At 33.7% G+C, this 24,383-nt stretch overlaps 1 protein-coding gene across 3 annotated transcripts in view; it reads left to right on the top strand.

Annotated features, from left to right (window-relative positions):
* Positions 1–15,492, top strand: part of LOC118189019 (homeobox protein extradenticle-like) — a 675,900-nt gene extending 660,408 nt beyond the window's left edge. For 2 of the 3 annotated variants that reach the window (XM_085825921.1, XM_085825923.1), the window contains 2 exons: positions 8,232–8,337; positions 12,152–15,492. In XM_085825921.1, coding sequence (XP_085682047.1) covers positions 8,232–8,337; positions 12,152–12,177 — 132 coding nt within the window. In that variant the 3' untranslated portion in view covers positions 12,178–15,492. The remainder of the gene's footprint in view (positions 1–8,231; positions 8,338–12,151) is intronic. The other variant, XM_085825922.1, reaches the window with a different exon arrangement.
* The last annotated feature ends 8,891 nt before the right edge of the window (positions 15,493–24,383 follow it).

The following is a 24,383-nucleotide window of genomic DNA, read 5'->3' as shown; positions in this document are numbered from 1 at the left end:
TGAAGGATTAATTTGTTGATAACTCGAAGAAATTCGATGTAGGTTCTGTTTAGAGAGCAAAGATTATCTTTTCAAGTAAGTTTGAAGATGGTCATTTATTTAGATGCTTCTAAAGACAATTGCTAGGTCGATGTTAATGTGGAATAATCTCGAAATTCTCTTTCCCGATGACTTTTCTAAGCCGCATGTTTCAGCTGAGGATTTTTTTTTTTTTTTTTGCTTTAAACAAATAAGTGGACTTATTAGTCCTCCACATAGTCCTCCTATCACTTCGTGTTTTAGTCTTATTTTTGCGTTTTAAACCGACATTAATATATCTAAAGATTTTTATATATTTCTGCTCAATTTCTTTTATATCAGCGCGGTTTTTAAATTCATAAAGTGTGTATATACGATGGCAGAGTTTAGAATACAGGGGCAGGACTGGATAGGCCCACCAGCGGCCGAGCGGCAAAGTCGCTGAACACTGGTAGTTCGGTCCGAGGTTCGAATCCTGCGAACAGGCTGGCTGCATGGGCGTTTTTGTGGTTTTCCTCATGTGTAACGTGTATACGAACCAGTTTCCCTTAAAAAGTCCTCCACGAAGGCATCCCTCCCCTTAGGCAGATAGCCCTCGAGGCTTTGCCATAATAACACACACACACAGGACTAAATAGGAGAATTACAAGTGTTCAATGTAAATTTTTTTTATCTATTCAGTGGTATATGGATCAGTCAGACATGGAGCTGAGCACAGATAGGCGATCACCTTCTTTAAAGTTCTTAATTACAAGATTTTTAAAAGACTTCCATCACGATTATTAAACATAGCATTAAAATCCGTGCAATAGAGAATATATACAAGACATTAGACACACACGTATGATAAACAGAATACAAATGAATAAACCATCGAAGGAAAATTTCATTTAACACGTATACAGTTGCTTCTCTGGTGATCGCTTCTAGTGAAGGATTACCCCTGAAAGCCACTAGTACATCACTGTTACCAGAACTTTTTCAACTAAGAAGAGTAGCAAAAAGTAGCACATGACATCAGATATCACGTGGTTCGGATGACGTCATAGTTACGTACATTCATATGACCTCTGATGTTATCATAAATTCAGTCTTCGTTGGTTTTAGTAAGTTACGAACTGTAATTCGATTCTTGGTCGTTCCACTCTTGGATTCCACGTTACACATGGGAAAAACCACGAAAACGCCCATGCAGCCCCCGTTCGCCGGGATTCGAATCCCGGACCGAACTACCACTGTTCAGCTCTTTTTACCGCTCTGTCGTTGGTGGACCTAGAACTGATGGTAGCTTAATAAAATTTATTTTCCCAAAAGATACGGTTTACATTTCTGGTCGTCCTTTGGCGACATTTGGTGATATTTCTCTAAATTAATCGCTCCGCTCTCTTGAGATAATTCATTTTACAAAAGATAATACAATTTTACATATATGTAAAATTAGCACTGTTCATGAGCATCATCATTCCTAAGATTCTGAAAAATTAATAAATAAATAAATAAAAACTGAAAGCTTTCAGATTTTAAATTACGCCCAAAGGGCTTTCTTATTGTTTTATGTGTTATCTTTATTTATGAAATATCACGTTCTTCACACTTCAACCATAAAATTCAGTTCACCGGCAATATCGCAAAATAATTTAAAAAAAAAAAAAAAAAAAAGCATACCTAGAATTTCCGATACACAGTCTCGCGTGTTGGAGTTAAACATGTTTTTTCCCCCTACAGTGTTGCCATTGCTGGCTTTGAAACTATTGAGTTTGTTAATCAAAAATTCGTTAAAATGTTCCAAAATATGAAATCGATAATGAAACAAATTCCAAATTTGGGTTTCCAGATGCCCATATTCGGTGGAGGATTACGTTATTCAAAATTGGATGGCTGTAGGTGCAGTTGTTTCATCACAATGCGAGAAACATACATACATATGTGCAGATTCTTCATCATTTAATTTCTTAACATATAACACAGGGCGATAATATTCGGTGGCAACAGTTTGAAAAGTAAACCGACATTTATAGTGAACCAACACAAAATGCCAAAACGAAATGAATAGCTCTTCTGAGTGGAACGCTGTTTGGGCTAAAAATAGAGGCTGTCCCAATAAAATCATCGGATTCATTCTGCTCAATAAAATACCCTATTCTCAGAAAATGGAAAATTTTTTATACATACTTATAACAGGTAAATGTTCTGATTTAAGAAAGTAAAATAATGTCTGACATAAGTCCTCCATGGCATCTTCTGCAGCAACTTAATCTCTCGATGAAATTTTATGTGACTATTTTGTTTTTAAATATTTAACTTCTACTACTGTTTCTAGTGAAACTTACGTGACTACCGTTCTAGTAGACGACTACCTCTGAGTAAGGACACACGTGAATACTGACGCTTAGCTATCTCTTTCTGAGATGTATGTCTATATGCTAGACCAAAATCATCTGGAATCCCAGGTAGTCGTCTGGGAGGAAGTTTTCCTGAACACTTTTTAAAACATATTAATGTTCCGAAGAGAAATAACTTTCATTTTATTTATATTCACTATTCATTGCCAGTAATTTACTTCGGAAGCCAAACACCGCTTAATGAGAAGAAAGTCTTTTGTTAAAATGGCATTAAAAAGAATTCCATGCAGCGAGCATGTGGGTTTACAGGTACGCACTGCCAAAGTGCTCGTTCGTTAAACGTTCAGATTCACAGCTTGACGTAATTCTTTTCGCGACGACGAGCCTGATAGTTTAAATGCCCTGAAGATGGCACCGTTGCCACTTGGCGGGAAAGAATGATTCTTCCTGCTCGTTATTTTAATGGCGCGATGAGGGAAAATGATCCCTCTTCTTCTTCTTCCGCATCACTCTCGAAATAATGGATTTTTCCGCTCCAACTAAATTTCGAATTATTTAATCGTCTGCTCTGAGAATAAATTAGGCGGTGTCGAATCGCCTGATTGAAAGAGCGCTCTGCGGAAAGGCTTTGAATGCCGCATCTCCACGCGCTTGTTAGTAAATTTCTCGAGACAACGATGGCGATTGAGATGGGAATTAAAACGCAGTGTTGTTTTCTCTTATTAATTCTTTTTAAAAGACTGAATAATTCGGGACTGAAGTATTGGAGTCTTTCTTGTTTGTACTAGCTGCTGCCAAGGATTTAAAATATTCAGGAACAGGAGTTGTTTAGTCAGTAGTTCAGTTAAGCAAGACAAATTCTATTTTCCCATTGCATGTTTTAATATATTGACTACCGTCTTATAAGTGAATATTCTAGTGCCACTCTAGAAAACGCGAGAAACTGTCATCTATTAACTGTAAAATGATGAATACACATGATACGCAAATAAAGTTTCATAGGCTATATTTTATTTTATTTATTTATTTATTTTATTTTATTTTTTTAACGACTTGCAGAAAATTTTCCAAGCGATAGTTGTTTATAGCAAAGTACAATTCCAGCTATTCGAATCGCTTTCAGAATTTCAGAAATATTTAGAATTAGCTGAAGAAGAGAGAAAAAAAGGAGAAAAAGAAAAAGAAACTCAGGAAAAAGAAGAGACAATAGAAAATGAGGACAAAGTGTCACTTGAGGAATTAAGAAACATGGCAGAAACAATAAAATTTGGCGCTGTTGTGCAGTTGTGCGAAAGCAGTGTTTAAAGTATTATTTTTTTGCTATAAGCTATAAATCGAATAGAAGCGTTTTTGGTTCAAAGGGGTTTTGTCCCTGAGAGACTATTGTTTTCGTTTTGCAATTTTGCGTCGAATCACTCTGAATGTCCGTTTCACTTTTCACACTGTTGCCACCCAATATTATCGCCCTGTATTATATTTGAAGAAATTAAATAATGAAGAATCTGCATAAATGTGTGTATGTTTCTTGCATTGTGATAAAACAACGGTACCTAGAGCCATCCAATTTTGAATGACGTCATCCTACTGAGAATAGGGGCATCTGGAAGCCCAAATTTGAAATTTGAAATTTGTTTTATGATCAATTTCATATTTTGTAAAATTTTAAAGAATTTTTGATTAGCAAATTCAAGGATTTGAAAGCGAGCCATGGCAACGTTGTACAGAAAAAAACATTTTTATCTCCAGCGCACGAGAATGTGTATCGGAAATTCTAAAGATAGGCTCAATTTAAAATTATTTTGCTATATTGCTCTTGAACTGAATTTTATGATTTAAGTGCGAAGAACGTGATATTTAATAAATAGAAGTAACACACAGATTGTTAAAAAAACAACTTTTGGGACGTGATTTAAAATCTGAAATCTTTCAGATTTTTTTATTTTATTATTATTATTTTTTTTTAATTTTTTTCTTTCATTTGCATCTAAGAATAATTGTTTGCATTTTTAACTATTAATTACATACTATTTATAGTTAAGTTCATTATTTTATACAGAAAAAGGTAGTTTCATTCTATAAATTTTCATCGTTTAAAAATTTATTGTCTCTGCGAAAATTCTCCCGGTTTAATTTTTTAAAAAATTCCGATTTCTTTAATTTAGTAGATTGGCAGTTCTGCTTTTTGTAGAGTAAAAGCCACCTGCGTAGTGCGGTACCGAAGGGCTCCGGCTCGAATCCCTTGTAAATGAACAGTTTCTTTGCGGTATGGGGGCACTCTAAATATACAGCGAGCCGAAAGTCCTCTCGTGTGGTTTGCTGGTAGGGAAGAGGGATTGGAAACCCTCGGACATCCCTCCCTGCGGTGCTGTCCTTCAAAATTGGGGTGGAAAGTAGAAACCCAACCTTCTTGAGGTTCTGACTAAAAAAGTATTTCTTAAAAATGCATAACCTAAAAAGGTATTTCTAAAAATAAAGAGAAAAACGAATAGCAGAGCAAAAATACGATGCTTTTATTGGAATTACAAACTATAGCTTTTTTTTTTTTTTTGAACGACAGTATCGCGAAGCACGATTTCCTGATGACGACAACACTCACTGTTGCCAGAACTTATCTAAACTATATCTATATATTATATTAATATTATTTTTATTAACATACTTTAATACTGACAACCATTTTTCCGTATAATATATGAAGACAAAAACAACAAGGGTGAAAAGTTTTTTGTGTGTGCGTGTTTTGTTTACTTTGTAATCATTTTGCAGTTCATAGAGTTATTCTACATACTTTTACTACAACCGCTTTCATTTTATGTGCTTAGAGATGCTCTGTTAAATACCGAAAAATAAAACAAGCTAGAAAATGTGTATTAATTTCGATAGTTGACACAAAACTCAATCTTTTTTTCCCACGCTAAGGCAATACAAATGTGTCTGAACATATTAAGTTTCTTTTTTTCATTCTTGCTACTTCTTGTTAAAAGAAATTAACAGGAAAATAAAGCTTTAATTTTTTTTAAAGCACTTTAACCATTCAGTAGGAAGTGCATAACTTGGAAAAAATAACTTTCAAAACATAGCAACATGCAATTTTAATGCGTTTAATTTTTACACTCGCTTAACCAAACTTAACGTCTACTGTTCCTTAAAAACTCGCCAGTAGATTAAACTTTTAATAATATGGGAAGGTGGAAAAAAACTGGAGGGAAAAAAAGTGTCTTTATGTCCCCTGTATTACTGTTAAGTCCTGCGGAACAATTTGTCAAAGAGTAGCGACAAAAACACGGGCGTCAATGATTTAACAAACATTATACCACGTTGAAAAAAAAAATCTTAAAAACTTTTCACCCACTAATAAAAACAGCTCCCTGAATTTTTTTCGCCCCTTTTTCGTCCCCCCTTGCCATTCCTTAAACCGAAGTGTCGGTTTTTCACTTATCCCTTAGTGTCGCTGCTTTTTGCTTCTCAGATTTAAGTGTGAGAGGAAGAGAATTTTTTTTTACTGTTATTATTATTTACTCCAGCTCGTTAATCTACTTAATGGCTCACACTTATCCGGCAATGAAGTTTTTCTTAAGTATATCCCCGTTTTTTCGATTTTTTTTTCATCATCATTACCTTGCACTTTAGCTTTTCTTTGAAATTTAAAAAAGTGTTTTCTTCCTTTAAAAGAGTTCTTTTCCCGCTCTTGTACGGTGGTCGCTTTAGCTCTTCCCCCCTCCTCCACTCGCTCTTATGTAATGTTATATACAGGAGAAACTTTTTTCCTTTTTAGGGGAGTCATTAATATTTGCATAAGTACTTACAGCAATTGCGTTCATTGATTGTGCAGTATCAATAGGCATCGCGAAATTCGAGACGTTGTTGTTGTTTTCGAGGCTAGGAATCTTTAATTTCTTGTTTAGTTACATGTGCTTTAAAGTGCGATTGTTTAGATTTCGGGTTGAGCATTTGGTGATTTGCATCGATGATTTATGATTGATTTTTAGTCCAAAGAGGCAGTTTGCCTAGAAGCACTATTAACACTTTCCGGCACGCTACCTTTTAAAGTCGGAGTTTTTATATATATATTAAAAAAAAGGTAAGCAGTCTAATTAGGCTTAGAGAAGTACACAATTAATATTTTGTGAAGATACCACTTATCGTTTAGTTCTGTGGGTGTGGGCACACTGATTGAATAGAGCTTCGAAAAGAGTGCTGAAACGAGCATTGTTGTCAATGAACTGACCGATGAGATGCGGAGAAACAAAGAATACAGACTCTCAGTTGTCCTAGATGATCGGTGAGCCCGGTTTGGGCACATCTAGGGTTCGCCGTTTGATTTTATGCAACATTTCAAGGTAAAAATTTAAAACTGATATAGAATAAGGAGATTAGCATACAGCCCAAAAAATAACATAGAAATTTCTTTTTAAACGATTCCTTTTATACCCTAAAAAAATCTGGAAAATTTCTAGAAAACTGAACATGGCTAAAATATATGGACTGGTTTGTGTTGAGCTGCCATCTACTATAAATAAAGAAGGTTCAGAGTAACCTATAAATCCTTTTTCATTCAATTTTTCTGTGCATACAGAAGGGAAATTTTTAGGTGTGTTCCAGACCGGACACACTCTGCCGCAAAGGGTTAAGAGATAGGATCATAGTCAGTTTAAGCAAAGGACATTATACTTTTCAGATGGCAACTGAAGAATTCTAGACGTATACATGTTTATCGTGATATATCTCTTCTTGCTCTTGTCGTACATATAATGTCTTACAGACATAATAAAGTTTCTAAACAAATGGCTACGATTACAAAACGAAATCGCCAACATTATATTTAAGTGCAGTATCCTTTAACTGTCGATGAGTTTCTGAAAATGTTTTTAGATCAAAAGGGACTTTAGTTCCAAATGAGATATTACTCTCGAAACGGCATTTTGTGGCATATCATTTTTCAAATTGTTGCCACCCAATATTAGAGCCCTGTATTATATTTAAGGAAATTAAATAATGAAAAATCTACATAAATGTGTGTGTTTCTCGCATTGTGATAAAACAACGGTACCTAGAACCATCTAATTTAAAAAAAAAAAAAAAAAAAAAAAAAAAAAAAAAAAAAAAAAAACGTTGTCTTCCACCCGAATATGCCAACTGGAAGCCCGAATTTTGAATTTTGAATTTGTTTTACTATTTGTTTCATATTTTGCAAAAATTTTGAGAAATTTTGATTAACAAACTTAACGATTTGAAAGCGTTCAGCGGCAACACTGTACGGAATAAAAACATTTTTATCTCCAGCGCGCTAGATCGTCTGTCGGAAATTCTAAAGACATGCTGTTTTTAAATATTTTGGGATTTTGCTGTTGAATCGAATTTTATTTAGCGTAAGCACCAAGAACGCAATATTTAATAAATAAAGTAAACATACAGAACGTTAATAATAAAAAGATAAAAAAAAATAAAAGTTTTGTAAAGCCATGTTAGTAAAAACGCTGAACATTCGTATGATGAACTGAGAATAGATTGAAGAAAACAGAAAAACGTATGCCAACACTTCACACTGCGTAGAGAATTCTAAACGTAGGCTGCTTTTAAAATTTTTGTAATTTTGCTGTTGAATTGTATATGTTGTAAGTGCGAAGAAAATGATGCTTAGTAATAAGGCTAAAAAGGGGGTTAATAGAAGGGAGTTAGGGGTTAGCAGACTAGTAAGCTGCAAGTTCAGCTAGAGCATAAAGCACCTTAACAAACCCTTTTAGGTGACCATTAAAATCTGAAAGCTTTCAGATTTTTTAAAAATTACTTGTTTATATAAACATTTAGCTTTTCATGCTGTTGAGCTTTATGAAGTTACGTGCTAAGTTCTGTATTTTTGTGTATTTCCAGGCGAACGCACTGAGGCATGTGATCTCTCAGACAGCGGGCTACGCAGATGGCCTTCCGCCGCAGTCCACCGCATCTATGTATGACCCTGCAGGCATGCATCAGGTAAGTACGTATCTTAATCTAAATTTTCAGTTTCAAATGTTTTTATGACAATAATAGTTCTGGAAACGTTAATGCTTTGACGATGTCTTTTTTGCACCTGCCAATTACATTCTGCAAGGAAAAAAGGGCCATGAAAGTTATTGTGTTGTAATGAAGTTCATATCTTATGAGAGATGAAAGATCATAACTGAAAAGTCTTAACTTTTTAGAAGGTTTTAATTGTTAAATTGTACATGCAGGTACTCTCTGTCTGATGGGTGGCGGTCGCTGTAGCAACAGGGCTAGTATATTTAAAATGGGGGAACCAAGGGTTGCATTATTGCTTTTTTGTTTTGTGCAACTATTGGCTGAGGGGAAAAGAGTTAGTTATCATTCATCTTCAAGACATCCCTATGGAAAATGGGTCAAGGCTCGTTTATACGGCAACAGACAGCTGCAGACTAACTGGCGAGAGCTTTTCTTATGCTAGACAGACTGTACTCATGTGGCAGGCGTTGCGTAAAGGGCTCCATCATAAAGGCAGCTCTACTGATCGGTTGGTATTCTTGGTATTCACCAGGGCCAACCTTCGCAACACTGTCCAGCCTGGGGCACAGTTATCTAAGTTTGGTTTGTCATTCATCTTCAACACATCCCTATGGAAAATGGGTCAAGGCTCGTTTCTTCAGCAACAGACAGTTGCAGACCAACTGGCGAGAGCTTTTCTTATGCTAGACAGACTGTACTCACGTGGCAGGCATTGCATAATGGGCACCGTCATAAAGGCAGCTCTACTAGTCGGTTGATATTCACCAAGGCCAAACTTCAGAACACTGTCCAGCCTGGGGTACAATTATCTAAGTTAAGTTTGGTTTGTCATTCATGTTCAAGACATCCCTACGGAAAATGGGTCAAGGTTTGTTTCTACGGCAACAGACAGCTGCAGACTAACTAGCGAGAGCTTTTCTTATGCTAGACAGACTGTACTCATGTGGCAAGCATTACATAGTGGGCCCCGTCATAAAGGTAGCTCTACTGGTCTGTTGGTATTCACCAAGGCCAAACTTCAGAACACTGTCCAGCCTGGGACACATATATGTAAGTTAAGTTTTGGTTTGTTAGTCTGAATGTCAAAGGAAATCAGAATCTTATTCTTGCAATGACCCGGCATAACGATGACATCGGTCTCTTCACGCAGGAACAACCAAAGTGAAAGTTTCTGCTTTGATTAACATTGGTCAGTCGCCATAACTTGATTGCACCTTTATTTAAGAGCTATGTGTAAGAAACACTATTACCTACTAAACTAATTGTGCGCAGGCAACGTGAATTTTAATTCTGGAATACCGAGATATTAGCTAAAGGATACATATATCGTCCTCAAGCACTTGGAATTCGGAATGGACCCTCAGCTCTGTCGTTTTTGTCTCAGTTTCGCCATGATAAAATGCTGTTATCTGACTGAGCACAGAAGTGTCGTCAAAGTCATTGGTATTAAGAACTTAAAAAATTAACTGTCTGGTTTGTAAAAATGCTTCAAGTGCAGAAAGAGAAAATGCACACGTGCACTCTTTTTTTTTCCAGTCGCTGTTTTATCGCTGCATAATTTCAACTTTGAAAGAGTTTTTTTTTTTTTTTTTTTTTTTATCGGCTTATAGCGGTAATCTCAGATATTAGGGTCCAAACTATTATATTGTAAAGGTTATCCTAAGTTTTTAATAGTTATCTTCAGTTAAAGCTACTTTCCCATTCCTCTTAATTTCAGCTTACAATTTCCTACCAGAATGTGTTTTTAGAAACGCGTTTAATGCAGATGAGTAAGAGCGTATTTAAGTCGAAGTTCCACCGACTTCGTTAGAGAGCCAGAGATTCTGACTAGCATGCTTTTGCCTTGTGGCTACTCTCTCTCTATGCTATTACTAACATGGCCGTATCTCAGGCCCTTGATAGCTTCGCCAGAATAGTCGATATTTAGGGGCCAACTACGTACTTAGAAATTCTGAATAGCTTCGGCTGTATCTTTTATTAAAGTTTTATTTCTTATTACTTTGAGTTCAAGCCCAAGTGAAGGCTTTGCTGTACGCTCTGAGAAAGGAGCCAACTGTTAAGTTCTTCTTTTGAGAAAGGGTAATTAACCCTTCTTGAGTTTTACGTATCTGTTTCTGAACTAAAACGAATATTCGTTTACCTGTTCACGAGGTTCCTACACACTTAGCTGTTGGATAAAAGGTTGGAACCCCACAATATAATGCCCTACATGAGCTAAGCAATTATTTTTTTTTTTTTCATCATTGAACTTATTACAAAATTTTAACCGAAACTTTCTCTTAAATAAAGCTGTTGCCCACCGTCTTATTTAAAAGAATTAAATGGAATAAGTGTTTATATGTGATTATAAATATCTGGCGATCAATATTTTCCTCACTTGGAATATTAAACAACATAAATAATTTGTCGAAATCGTCTTGAAGTCATACGACGACTGCACTTATGATCGGAATCGTACAGGAAAAAAAAAAAAAAAAAAAAAGAGCATTTAGTTACTGACTAATGTTTTTTCTAGAAAAAATTGTCATTGCTAGAATATGATGGTAAAGTGTTATTTTTAACTACTATGACTGTTTCATTATATGTACTCCCCCCACAACGTATATTTGAATTAATGGAAATAATTCATCATCCTTAAAAGTTTTAACACTTTAAAACAGAAATATCCCATTGGTTTGAATTTAAGGTGAAAGTTATTTCTTTAAAACACTTTAAAATGTAACGAAGTCCGATATCTAAAATTTAACTAAAAAAATTCATCGTTTGTTCCTTAAGTTAGAAAGGAAATAGGCTCGTTTAATTTTGCTTCAGAGTTTGTTTGGACCATTTATTAATATTGCTATACAAAACCGTTTGTGTAGTATATTGTAAAACAACTTCAGAATATCAAGTTTGCACACGAAACCGTATTATTACGTACAAGCCCTTTTTCTTTTCGCAAAGTGCCTTGAAATACTCGTATGTAAGATGTGTAAAACTATCTTATATTTGTATTGTTATGGCAAATTTCTGTTTCGCGTTACACTAATAATATATTTACAGTATTGGATATAAATTTGAGACGTATTTTTGCGGCTAATAAAGCTTTTTATGGCTTGAAGCATTTACTTAGATCTGGCTGTTTATCTAGAAAAACAAAGCTGTTACTTAATCCGTCCTGTTTCGACTTACGCTTCGGAGACCTGGACTGTGACCGTGAAGGACGAAGGGATCCTTGGTACTTTTGAACGCAAAGTCCTGAGAAGCGTTTTTGGAGGAATTCGGGAAAATGGTATCTGACGTAGAAGACGCAATACCGAATGTTCAAAGAGCCAGGCGTTATTCATGACTTATATCGAAGTTTCAAAGAGCCATGTTCATGAGACGCTATTCATGACTTGAACATAAGCTGCCTCAGTTGGGCTTGGACTGATATCCGTGTAAATGACAGTAATGTACTAAAACTTTTTCGGCTAGACCAGGTAACACCAGAAGAAGAGGAAGACCTATACCTCGATGGATAGATGCTGTAGACGAGGATTGTTTGGTCTTTAAAACTAAGAGTTGAACCAGTTCGTCTGCTAACAGAGGTGGTTGGAAACGTCTAGTTCAGGAAGCCTTGGTCAATTCTGGGCTGTCTCATCGTGGATATAAATTTAATTAAATCTCTAGAAATAATTTACATATCAATGGAATGTTTAGATTGACTGCTGAATGATAAATTCAATTTTTGTAGTATAATTAGTTGTAACAATTTGCATTTACCACATGTGTATTATATATGTACTTATTTCGTTTCTTTTCCGTTTCAGCCTTCCGAGCTTCATCCTTAGTGTAGACCGGGGACGATAAACATCAGCCAATCGGTGAACAGGGCCAGGCTCAAACTAGCCAATCAGGAAGGACTCGAATACTTCACATATATACGTTTCAAATAAAATCTCTCAGACCTCAAGAATCATGTCTCATCAAAATAAAAGTAAATGAATAAAGTTTAAAAAACATCGTTTCTTGCACTTTGTCGCACAGAAGAAGAAAGAATAGCAAGATTTTGGGGATTTTGCAGGGAGAGATGAAATCCCTGACCATTGAACTTGTACACTAGGAAAAGTGACGTTACTTCTGTATGCTAGTGTCGTTCTTTTCAAAACCGCGCATCGGTCGCGGAAAACTGTTTTTAAGTGTACATTTCTTTCTCAGAAATATAAAATATATCATTGTGATGACTCATCTGGAAATTCGGATATGACTCTTGTACATCAGAATTCACAATTCGGCGTCTTTCCCCCCCGTGTTGTTGTTCTAAAGACTGTGTAGCAATCAGCAGAAATATGTGCACTTTTATATAAATAAATATAGACTCGTCAGTGAGGACAGTGACTCGCCTCGCTACGTTTTAATTTCACGTTCGTTTTTCATTCACTCCAATTATGAAAGGTTGGGACAAAAGAACGTGGCCGTTCGGGGGAAGATTTCGGTTCACCATCGCCCTCAAGCGGAACGCCACCTGGTGTGCGGTTTTACGGTGCACCACGTGGAATGTGGCTGTGACGCCGTGTGATGCTTTCAAGTTGTTTTTTATATAATATTTCTTAAAAAGGCCCAAAGATTGCTGTTATTCACGTCCATTCGTCTATTCGATACATTGATTTTCCCCCTTATCATTTGCCAGTGTACATCTAGTGTTGGAATCAAAGCAGAGAAAGTTCACCACCTCGGTTTCATTCTTCCGTTTGTTTTGTTTCGTTTTTTTTTTTTCTTCCCTGAATTTTGTATAAATTTTTTTTCGGAAAGTAGCACGGTTTGAGAGGTATTGTAATTAATATGCGTGAAAATTTTCTGTATAACTCATTTGTATATGAATGTCGATTGATTTTGTGCAAAAATTATGTATAGTAAAATGAGCTTGATAGGTATCGATGATACTTAGGTAATGTGTACAGGTCTCAAGTTTCGTAACTTGCTTTTAGGAGTCTATTATACGTATAGGCATTACATTAATCGAATGACTTTTTTTTTAAAATTTCTGTGATGAAGAGAAAATCGTTTAACCAAACTAATATGTTAATTTCACTTCCAGTTGTGTTTGATTTACAAAGTGCATTTTTTAACGATTGTGTTTATAAATTATTGATGCAATGTTTCTTAATAAATTGCAGTTGATATTTGCCAGTAAAAAAATGTAAAAGTTGAATAAATACTTATTCAGAATACTTGTTGAAATTATTAAAATGATATTCATTATTTTAATGACCGTCAAGAAATGTGTGAAAATCAAAATTTTGCCTAAATTGTCAACGGAATATTTGAAGCAATAGCAGATATTATTTTAGATATAAGTTTGTTTTAAATTTCTTATTATTTCTAACAAAATTTCCCTTTTTAATATCATGTCCGGTATTTTTATTTACTTTTGTAAGGTTACACTAATTTAAATATTTTAGATGCTTAAGTAAGGCCTTTTAATAAATTAATGTAATTATATTCTTATAGTTAAATGTTGAAACAGTTCAGTTAGACATTTCATTAATATTTATCTTAATTTATAGCTGTGAAAACGAGTGGTATGTTCGAATACAATTAAAATCTAAAAGCAGAAGAAATATAATGACAAATTTAACAAAAACATGGCATTTAAAATTACCTTAAGTTTACCATCAGTCTTTATTGTTATTAATAAATGTTATGAAGATTTCTATAATTATTATCAATTTTATTTTATTTATGAATTGTTTTATGAAATTCTTGATGCTCTGACATTATCAGGACCGGATTCAGAAATGTGTGCATGTATGTGCATATATATTTGTGTGCGTGTATATATATGTGCATACAATGAACACATACATCCATACATACGCACATTTCTGAATCCGGTCCCAATAACAAAAGAGTACCAGTTCTTAAGCTAAACAGAAATTGTTTCAGATGTTTTAGAGTAAGCAAGAAATTATCTAAAAAATAAATAGTTTGTCTACAAATTTTTAAATTCATATGTATATATTTGTAATGAACAGTGTTGGGGATGTGCAATCCTGTTTACTTATAACTAAATCATGATAGTTTGGTCAGATGAGTTTCTTTAGTGTGAAATCTAAATAGATATTTTATTCCAAATTTAGCTCTTTAAAATATGGCAATGGCTTACAACTTTTGGAGATTAAATTTTACTCTTGTAATGAACTGAATAAAGCAAATGTTATTATATTTTGTTCAGGTCATTACGATGATTCATAAGCATTTTATTTATTATACTTTGACCTTTTCTATGCATATGATAATTAGAATTTTACCTGCTAATTAATTAATCAGTCTTGGAACTGTAAAGCTGAAAATAACTAATTTTAAATCTGTGTAAATACTGCAAATATATCAAACTTAATTTTTTTTTTTTTTTTTTTTTTTTTTTTGTTGTTGTTGTTTTGTGTGTTTCCAAAGATCAGTACTTTTATCATCGATTTCTATCAAGCTCAGCAAACTTGTATAGAAAACTAAGAAGCCTACCTTGTTTACTCTTAGCTACAATATTTATTGTAATAATTCATTATTCCCCATTCAGTGCTGATGAAGCTTGTAATACTTTAGAAATCTGAACTTATGATTTTTCTGTTCAATTAAATTTTGTTCATTCCTAATGTGAATATTTTAAATACGTACAGTTGAAGATTGTAGCTGTTATGTTATTTTTTATTAATATTCGAAAAGCAGTTTCAAATCAGTCATTTTACATCTATATTTTTTTTTCAAACAGTTTAACTGTGTGATAGATTCTGTTGTACTTAAAATGCATTTCTTATGTAAGATTCTATTTCCATCTGTGATTTAAGTCGGGTTTCTTTACGAAACATCTGACATTTTACTTGTGCATTATTCTGAATCTGTGTACTGAAATAAGAAAAACATCTGTAAAGAAAATAATTATGTTTTTGAATTTATGGTTATGAGTTTTTAAATCCCTGAAATACCAGACCTGTATATGTTCTCAAAATTACATATCGCGTTGTACAATTAATTGTATGATGAGAATTCCTGCAATGATCTCTTATAGTGTACAATCAATAACATACAAGATTTTGTTTTTAAGGCGTTTGCAAACTGCACATATTGTATTTGAATGAACGAAATATAAATTATGTTATTCGTTAAAAAATAACCTGCATTTTGTGTCTCATTATTTCTTCGTCACTCCATTTATGCAAATGTGTGTATACAACATTGATTAATGTGCTAGCATTTGAGTGCATAGTCCTTTGGAATGAATGGTAGGATTTTACAAAATTGCTGTGGAATACTCATTCAAAAAGATTATATGCATGTGTTTTTATTGCATATAATCTTTTTGAATGAGTATTTCACAGCAATTTTGTAAAATCCTACACAACTGGTGGAATTTCATGAACCAAAATAAGCTGGACCAGCCGTTATATTGCATCAGGAATTGATACATTGGTGATTCAGGTGAAAGAGACCTAGCGCATGAAAACGGCATCTGAAGATGGAACAAATAGTTCTAGGACAGATGTTATTTTAGTTCCAGAATTCTTCAAAAATTAAAAACAATAAAAAACCCAGAACAGAATATAATGCTAAAAGAACCCAACAGTCTTGTGTTCATGGTCATTTCACTCCATAAATCTTCCTTAACCCCTACCTATAAGAGCACATGTTCATTATAAGGCATAGGTACACGTGGCCGTCATTTTGACCATGCGTGCATATTTAATGTTTTTTACTATTTAAAAAACATCGTAAGGCAATTAAAAATTAAAGAACATTTAAATTAACAAACAAAGGTTATTAAACATGACTGATAATAAATGTATTACAATTTTGAAACTTTCACAAACGCGGAAAACTTGCCGTTACCAAATATGGACATATTGTATACTGGTGTAATGTGATAGATTCTGTTGTATTTAAAATGCATTTCTTATGTAAGATTCTATTTCCATCTGTGTTCACAAACTCCCTCATTTCCAATCAACCAGTGTTGCCAATATCAGAATGTAAAAATGCCCATTGGTCAGATTGATGTGTACTTATAGGTGTTAATCAACTGCATAATTACGTAATCAGTTTCCAACATCAGGAATAAGAGATTGAGGTTAAATCCTTAAATATTTAGCCGTTGCTTTCAATTAAATGGTAGGACAAGTAACTTAGGTTGGAGACAAGCCTAAGCACTTACTAATATTACATCAAACATTCTTGCTAGAGTAAGGGCTGAAACTGAACATTGCAATGGCATCCTGTTAATGGCACACATTGAAACTTTTTCGTTTTGTTCATGATCTTTTTTAAGTGACCTGAATTATATAAAAACACTTTTAATCCATTTTATATATAATATGAACCTCACAGAGACTTTCTAAATTCCTGTCATTCATTTTCCAAGACTCTGCATTACAAAATTGTAAAATAGCTGTGTTTCATTGCACACTAAACATTCTGCACAGACCTACTCGCTGATAAAATCCTAATCATCATCTCTTCACAAGCTTGCTGATAAAACTTAAAATTTAATGAAAATATATGTTTAGTTTTGCATATAAAAATCATTTGCACAAACAGTACATGGTAAAAAATAGAATAAAGAATTTAAACTAGATCATATAAAAAGTGTTCATAAACTTATCATTGAGATTTTGAATTTTGGTCTTTAAATTGATAGTTTTAATAGGTCTTTAAATTGATAGTTTAATAATTAAATATCTATTTGACGCGAAACAAACAGAAAGCTTATTTCTGAATACCAACAGTGAGAAAACATTTTTAATAGCGTCGTTCAAAAGAATAACAATTAATCGAAAAGCACTATCAGAAAGAATAAACTGGTTTCACTGAATTATATTTTACTACCAAGCCCAACCGAGACAGTGGTTAGTGACCCTGACTGCCTTACCGAAGAGCCCGGATTCGAATTCCAGAGAAGGTTCGTAAACGTGTAGTGTCGGTGCGGCAAGGTCTAAATATGCAGCGAGCCGAAAGTCGTCTCGAGAGGTTGATGGTAGAGAAAGAGGGGTGGGAGACTCTTGGACCCGTCCTTCTGGGGTGCAGTCTATCAAAAGTGGGGGGAGGGGCGGAATTGAGCAAAGGCTTTTGCCAACGGCAGGCGCAGTGTCTTTTAAACAATGAATATGATATGGATATTGATGATTGTTCTGATGTTATTGTCAGACAAGTGAGGTAAGTCCGTCAACAACACGAAAAGAAGACTTTGAACTTCTAACTAGGCAAAAAGGTGTTCTGATAGTGAAGTTTGATTTTCTGTTCTACATGTGTTCTCAGATGTATTAAGAACTCATAAATACACGAGTGGCTTGAGTTGTTGACTTCGTGGATTTTGCAGAAATGCCTGCCGGATTTTCTTTAGTTTTCCCTTCGAAACTCGCAACCGTCCAAGACTTGTTCCCTTGCACATACATCTACTATCTTGAAACTCGAAACCGTCGCCGACTATTCACACCGAACTCGAGAGGCTTTTACTGAGGTGTCGCCATTCGAATATAGTGTGAAACTGGTAGATGGTTTCATCCCGTTAATAATCGTGCCGATTCGTCCGCTCGTATCCCGTTTCCATTACAAATTTATTAAAACTAAATATGGTCATCCAGCGTTAATATTCGGAAATAGGTCGTGTATTAAAAAGAAATTGGTAAAATAAATATTATAAACTGAAAACTAAGCTAGGTGGAAACAGTCAGGCCTATCTTCCCTAAATCATGGTGTTCGCTGTCTTAGAAAGTGGCTTTTTGAAAAGATGAAGGAACCGAATTGATAAGGGAAGGTAGCGGACGAGCCGAGACGATTTTGAGCAGATAATGAATAAATGGCCATTAAGCCAACATTGGGGGTGGGATAACCTGCTGGTAGATATACGAAACATAGAAAACTGTTTTTTCAAAGAGTGAGTCATTCAGTGAAGATGTTCGAAATAGGATTTTGATCCTAATTTACTCTTTATGATAAACAGTCTTGTGATTACACTTAATATTTCTTATTTGTTTGATTGCCACAACGTGCACGAGGCTTTTTTTTGTTAAAAACGAAGAATGCTTTCGTAGCTCAAAATCACGTTCACGAGAAAAGCTACAAAATTCACTTGCAGGCTAGCCCTTTCGTCGTTATTAAAATCCCTGTCGAATTATCAGTGTTTAGTAATCTTATTCGTTTGACCGATTTGTTGGCACTGGGCTGGATGTCACCTAGGCAATAACAACAAACGTTTTCCGCCTTTTCTGCAACTAATGCAACTAGGGGAGACAGAGTTCCCAAATGAAGACCCTCCATATTAGGCAGGAGGTGGAAACTAGTGAAGAATAAAACACCTCGGAGAGAGAATAGAACAAATTCTTTATTGCTTACAAACCAGGGGCCTAAATCCTGGAACGCAGACTTACTTAAAACTAACTGTGTCGGTATCCCATCGCTGAACTGTCACACAGGACGCTCGTCAAACTTCAGATGTCAGATACCACGACGGGGAGGAAGGGGGCAACAAAAGACTATGATACTGTGTTCATGGCTGTTATGCTATCGTTTCGAATGGCTGAAGCCACTACCATCTGGGACGCGTAATGGCAAACCGCACATTGAGTTGAACAGTGTTAAGCGAATTTCGCTTACTGCGCATGCTTGTGGTACCTTTGGCGCTGGGAGAAATATTGGCGACTAAGCAACCCTACGTTAGCTTATTCGTGATCTCCATGGTTGCCGAGTGTGTTCGAGTGATGTTTAAAATTGCAATGTTGTGGAACTTTGCTTATTAGTTATTTTAACGTCCATGCCGATTGCACTTGCTTATTTTTCTAATATATATTTCATTTTAATTTGTCAATAACAGTGCATTTAATATTTATTAACATATGTTCGTAATAATTCGTTATTTAAATGTAATTTGTTTACATGTTATAATTCAGTAATTGTAAACTGGAGTATCTCGCTTAGTTTGTTAGTGTATATTCGTTCTTTAATTTTCTCATTTCAAAGAATTTAATAACTAGCATTAAAGAATTGTAAAATTTCTTCAGTGTTTCTTTATGTATGTACGAATGGAACGTATGGTAAATCCTGAATTGTTTTTATTGCTTAGAAGTATAATGAATAAATTTTCAACTAATATATCCTAAATTTCAGTCTTTTTCTGAACGAAAAGTTGTACAGTTCCAAAGGAATGTGCAGAATTTCATAAATATTATATTTTACATTTTGAATGTAAACACTGCTTCACATTACTTCGCAATAATTTCAGCTCTCTAGTTGTTTGAGCAGTATAGCAAAAAATAGTATTTTAACACAGTAATTAATTTACATTTACATTATACTCTACGAAGATTTGAACGCCAGATTTGTTTACAATTAGATGGCGATACATCTACCATATACCGTATTTATCTTCTTTTCAAATCGCGCCAACATAGTAATTACGCCAAATTGTTTTCTGGGCATGCGCAGTATGCGACATTCGTTTAACACTGTTCAACTCAATGTGCGGTCTGCCATTACGCATCCGGGACAGCATAGGCTGCGCTCTCAGGCAGTAGGAACTGGGTGTACCCCCCCCCCAGAGCCGCTACTATCATAGTATGATACTAAGCTAGTGTATGCAACCCGGGGGGATCATCTCGACAAGCCCGTTTTTAAATTCATGGTCTGAATTAATTGTTCATTTTTCGTTTTTCGTAGAAATCGTGAAATAATAATGTAATATAATTTTGAGAAAATATTTGCGAGTAATTTATTTCTACGGATAATGAATATATATAGTCACTAATGCCCTTCATCCTTTATCTATGTTAATTGTTACTGCATGCCCTCCCCCGCAAACTAATTCCGACGCCAGGAGTGACAGAAAACGTAATTTTGAATTTGTGACGCACAAATAGTGTTGTAAACTGAAACTATCACATTCGCTTTACAAGTTTTTAATTTCTAATTTAATTAATTATTCATGGCAAGTGAGTAATTTCTGAATGTGTATGTGTTGTTATATTATTTTATATACATGTAAAAATTAAAGGAAATAAATGTAAAAATTAAGGAAAATAAGCAAAAAGAAAGAAAATCTGAAAGGATTCATATTTTAACATCGCATCGAAGGGTTTATGAAGGTTTTTACTCTCTCTCAATACTCGCAGTTTAACAATTTACTCTTGGACACACTTCTGCCAACACAATTTTTTTTTTTTTTTTTTTTTTGGTCATTTTGGCTTTGTTATTAAGCGTCGTTTTTTCGCACGTTTGCCACATAAAGTTCAAAAGCAAAATCACAAAATATTTAAAATAAAAGTATATCTTTCGAATTCCGATAGCATGCTAAATACTGCCAAACATTTTTTTCTATATTGACTGTACTGCTTCTTTAAAAAAATAATTGTTAAGAGTGACCAGCCGCCTACATTAGTTATCATAAAAAAGAAAAAATATATTATGATTTTAATGAATTCAGTTGTGTAATTTCTAATTAACATCTGATGATTTTTATGCATTTTTATTTAAATCAGTCATATTAAAAATAGGAAAAAAAAAAAAATCTGAAAGGTGTCAGATTTTAAATTACGTTCAAAAGTGCGTTTTCTCAACGTTTTGTGTGTTACCTTTATTTATTAAATATCATGTTCTTCGTACTTAAACCATAAAATTAAGTTCAACAGAAATGTCGGAAAATAATTTTAAAATGAGCGCATCTTTAGAATTTCCGATACACAGTTCCACGCGCTGGAGATCAAAAGGTTTCCCCCCACCCCGTACAGTGTTGCCACTGCTCGCTTTTAAATTGTTGAGTTTGTTAATCAAAAGTTCGTTAAAGTTTTACAAAATATGAAATCGATAATAAAACAAATTCTAAATTGGGGCTTTCAGATGCCTATATTCGCAGTAAGATTACGTCATTCAAAATCGCATGGCTCTAGGTACCGTTGTTTTATCACAATCTTAAATTGACATACATTTATGCAGATTCTTCATTATTTAATTTCTTCAAATATAATGCTGGACGATAGTATTCGGTGGCAACGATTTGAAAAGTGATACAGCCTTTTAAAGTTTTCAACGTTAAATCGCAAAACGAAAACAATAGTCCTTCAAGGACAAAGCCCCTTTGGACTAAAAAATATTTTTAAGAACTGTCAACTTTTAAGGTCATGGTTCAAGCTTTTCAGAATAAATCTGAATTTCTGAATGTGTATGTGTTGTTATATTATTTTATATACATATAAAAATTAAAAGAAATAAATGTAAAAGTTAAGGAAAATAAGCAAACAGAAAGAAAATCTGAAAGGATTCATATTTTAACATCGCATTAACATTCAAATCAAGAACATAAGTTCTTGATTTGAATCTTAGCTTTACTGGTTGAAAACACGCCGATGAGTAGAAGATAAGAACTATTTTATTTCAGCCAGTTGCTTCTTAAGCGAGGTTTGTTGGTTAAAATTGAAAAGCTAATTAATATCTTACATTTTGCCGAATGGCAACAGTCCCGCACGTTTGCAGGTAAAAATGATTTATTTCGAATAATGTTGTCATTGCTCACTGACAAATCACTGAGTCTGTTGACCAAACAACGTTCATTAAATATGTAGCAAATATGAAATAAAAACAAATCAAAAATTCGGCCTTCGAGGTGGAGACCTTTGGGTGGAGGACAAAGTGTATTCAAAATTTGGTCACTGTACGTACTGTAGTTTTTCTACATACTGTTGCGTGCGTACAGTTTCGTTATAAATTGAATGCTAAAAAAAACCGATAACACTTTGATGAAATTTAATTATCAAAAGGAAAACTTTAAATTTCTGAAACTTTACCCTAAAGCACTCGCACAGCTGTTTTCAGTATCACAGAGCACAATCAGTAGTTACGCTTCAAACTACTAAGAACATCTAAAGAGTGCATCTAAAGAGCGAAGCTCACACGGAGACATTCCAATATTCAATAGTCAACTCTGAACTGAGAAAACTGAAAGATGATGCTCTCTCCGGTGTTATATAGCTTTAGTCCGGCCTCCGAGAAATCTCTAGTACTTCTCTAGTACCTTCGAAATAACTGGATGTCATATACTGTAGAAATTACATATAGGGATCAATTGAAGTTATTCAATATTACAGTACAAATTCAGTATACAGGGACTGGATCCAAATGGTCGCCAAGTTTGGCGGTTTTTAGTGATTTCTCGCAAAATTTGCCGACAAAGATTAGTCGCCAAAACCATGGCCAGATTGGCGATATCTCGCCAATTTAGCTAAATAACCATTTACTTAATGTTAAATAGACTTGCCCCTGTAATCTAATTTTTCCGGCAGAGCTTTGACTCTTTCATGCAACATTATACAAAAGATACTACAATTTCACACATAAGTTTATTAAAATTATTTACTGTAAAATTTAACTTATAATATTTGTAGGAAACAATTTGAAAAATGATACGGACAAAAAGTGAGGTTCTAGACTAAGATGCTACTTAAAGCGGTAAAATTCTTAATTTTGTCTTGCTGCTGTTAAGCCTTTTTGTTTAACTGAGATACAGTTTTTTATTTATTTCTTTTTTGTAAAGCAGACATAACAGTTTAATTAATTCAATATGTTTAATAATAAATAAATGAAATAAGAGAATAAAAAAGAAAAATGATAAATAAATGTAAATATTGATTTTATTATATATTGATTTTATTATAATAAATAAATGTAAATATTGATTATTTATTTATTATTTAAATAATAAATATTGATTTTATTATCTCTATAAATAAAACAAAAAAATATATTTTGAAAAATTTTCCTAAATATCCTTAAATTGTCTGGTCAGCAATTTTGAAAAGGTGGCAACACTTATAAGGTGCCTAATCAGTGTTGTGAAAAAAAAGATACGTAAAATGCTTCAAAAAATGAACTTGTTATAATGTTAATGTATCATATATATAATGTTAATGTGCGTAGTATAATTCCCGCGTGTATAAATGAAGAACGTGCGCACGATTCTTCATTTTGTACATAAAAACAGTTTATTAAAAAGCTTTTAAAAGATGTATTACGTTATTATAAGCATGTAAATTACATTTCCTTAAAAATAATTTTCTGATAAATCTATGCCGAAAATTATTTGCTTGCATTAATTTAGAATTCAGAAAGATATTTGAATACATATTTGTCAGAAAGTTCTTCGTTTTTTATCTGTTGAATGTAACATGAACTTCTCAACATTAAAATCGTCAACAAAACATTATTTGAGTTAACCACCGGCTTTAGTATTGCAGCGCCATCTTTCGACATTTTCTCGAAGCTCGAATGAGCAAAGCTAGGAAATTCCCTCATAAATTTGACATGAATTAATATTCTTATAACTAGTAACTTAAATGTGAATTTTCAAATCAAAATTTAAAATACCTAATAAAAATTAAGGAGGGAAAATTGTTCTTGCAATGCAATCATATTTATACCACAGCCCCCTCCAGGTATACAGTTAGGCATAAAATGCCAGAATTAACATGCATAGGTGCATCGTGGGATTTCAGTACCTTAGCTTATAAGGTTTTTCCAGATTAATAGCATTATAACATTACTCACCTTACAGACTTATTCTTCAATCAAAAGAGTGTAGAAAATTAATATTTAAATTTTTTAAATATATATCTCTATGTATCCTATCTTAATATTTAAAAAATATATATTAGCATACTTAAAAATAATTTAATTAAAGTGTTTAAAGTAGCTTACTTTATTTTTATTCATTAATTTATATATATTTATTCAGGAAAGAAGAAGTAAAGTGGCTAAACTAGATCAATTTATAAACTGCTTTAAATTTAATTGCTAGTAAATTTTGATGATTCAAGCTGGTGTCGTAGCATTCATTACACATCATACAAAAATGTTGCAATATAGAAAATGTAGCTGTGTCATAAAGAAAGAATGTAAATGCAAGGCATTAGTTGAGTACTGTAGACAATGCTTAAAATATTTAAAGATATAAAACACCGCTTTCAGCGCTAAAAACGAAGGCAATATTTTGCTTTCGCGAAAGGTTTCTTAGAGAATGTGCGTATGTGT

Source organism: Stegodyphus dumicola, chromosome 10 (assembly GCF_044657685.1).
Source record: "Stegodyphus dumicola isolate Sdum_Otavi_A_Nest chromosome 10, ASM4465768v1".
Classification (NCBI taxonomy): domain Eukaryota; kingdom Metazoa; phylum Arthropoda; class Arachnida; order Araneae; family Eresidae; genus Stegodyphus; species Stegodyphus dumicola.
The sequence above is the reverse complement of the archived record's forward strand: the minus strand, read 5'-3'. Positions and strand labels throughout refer to the sequence as shown.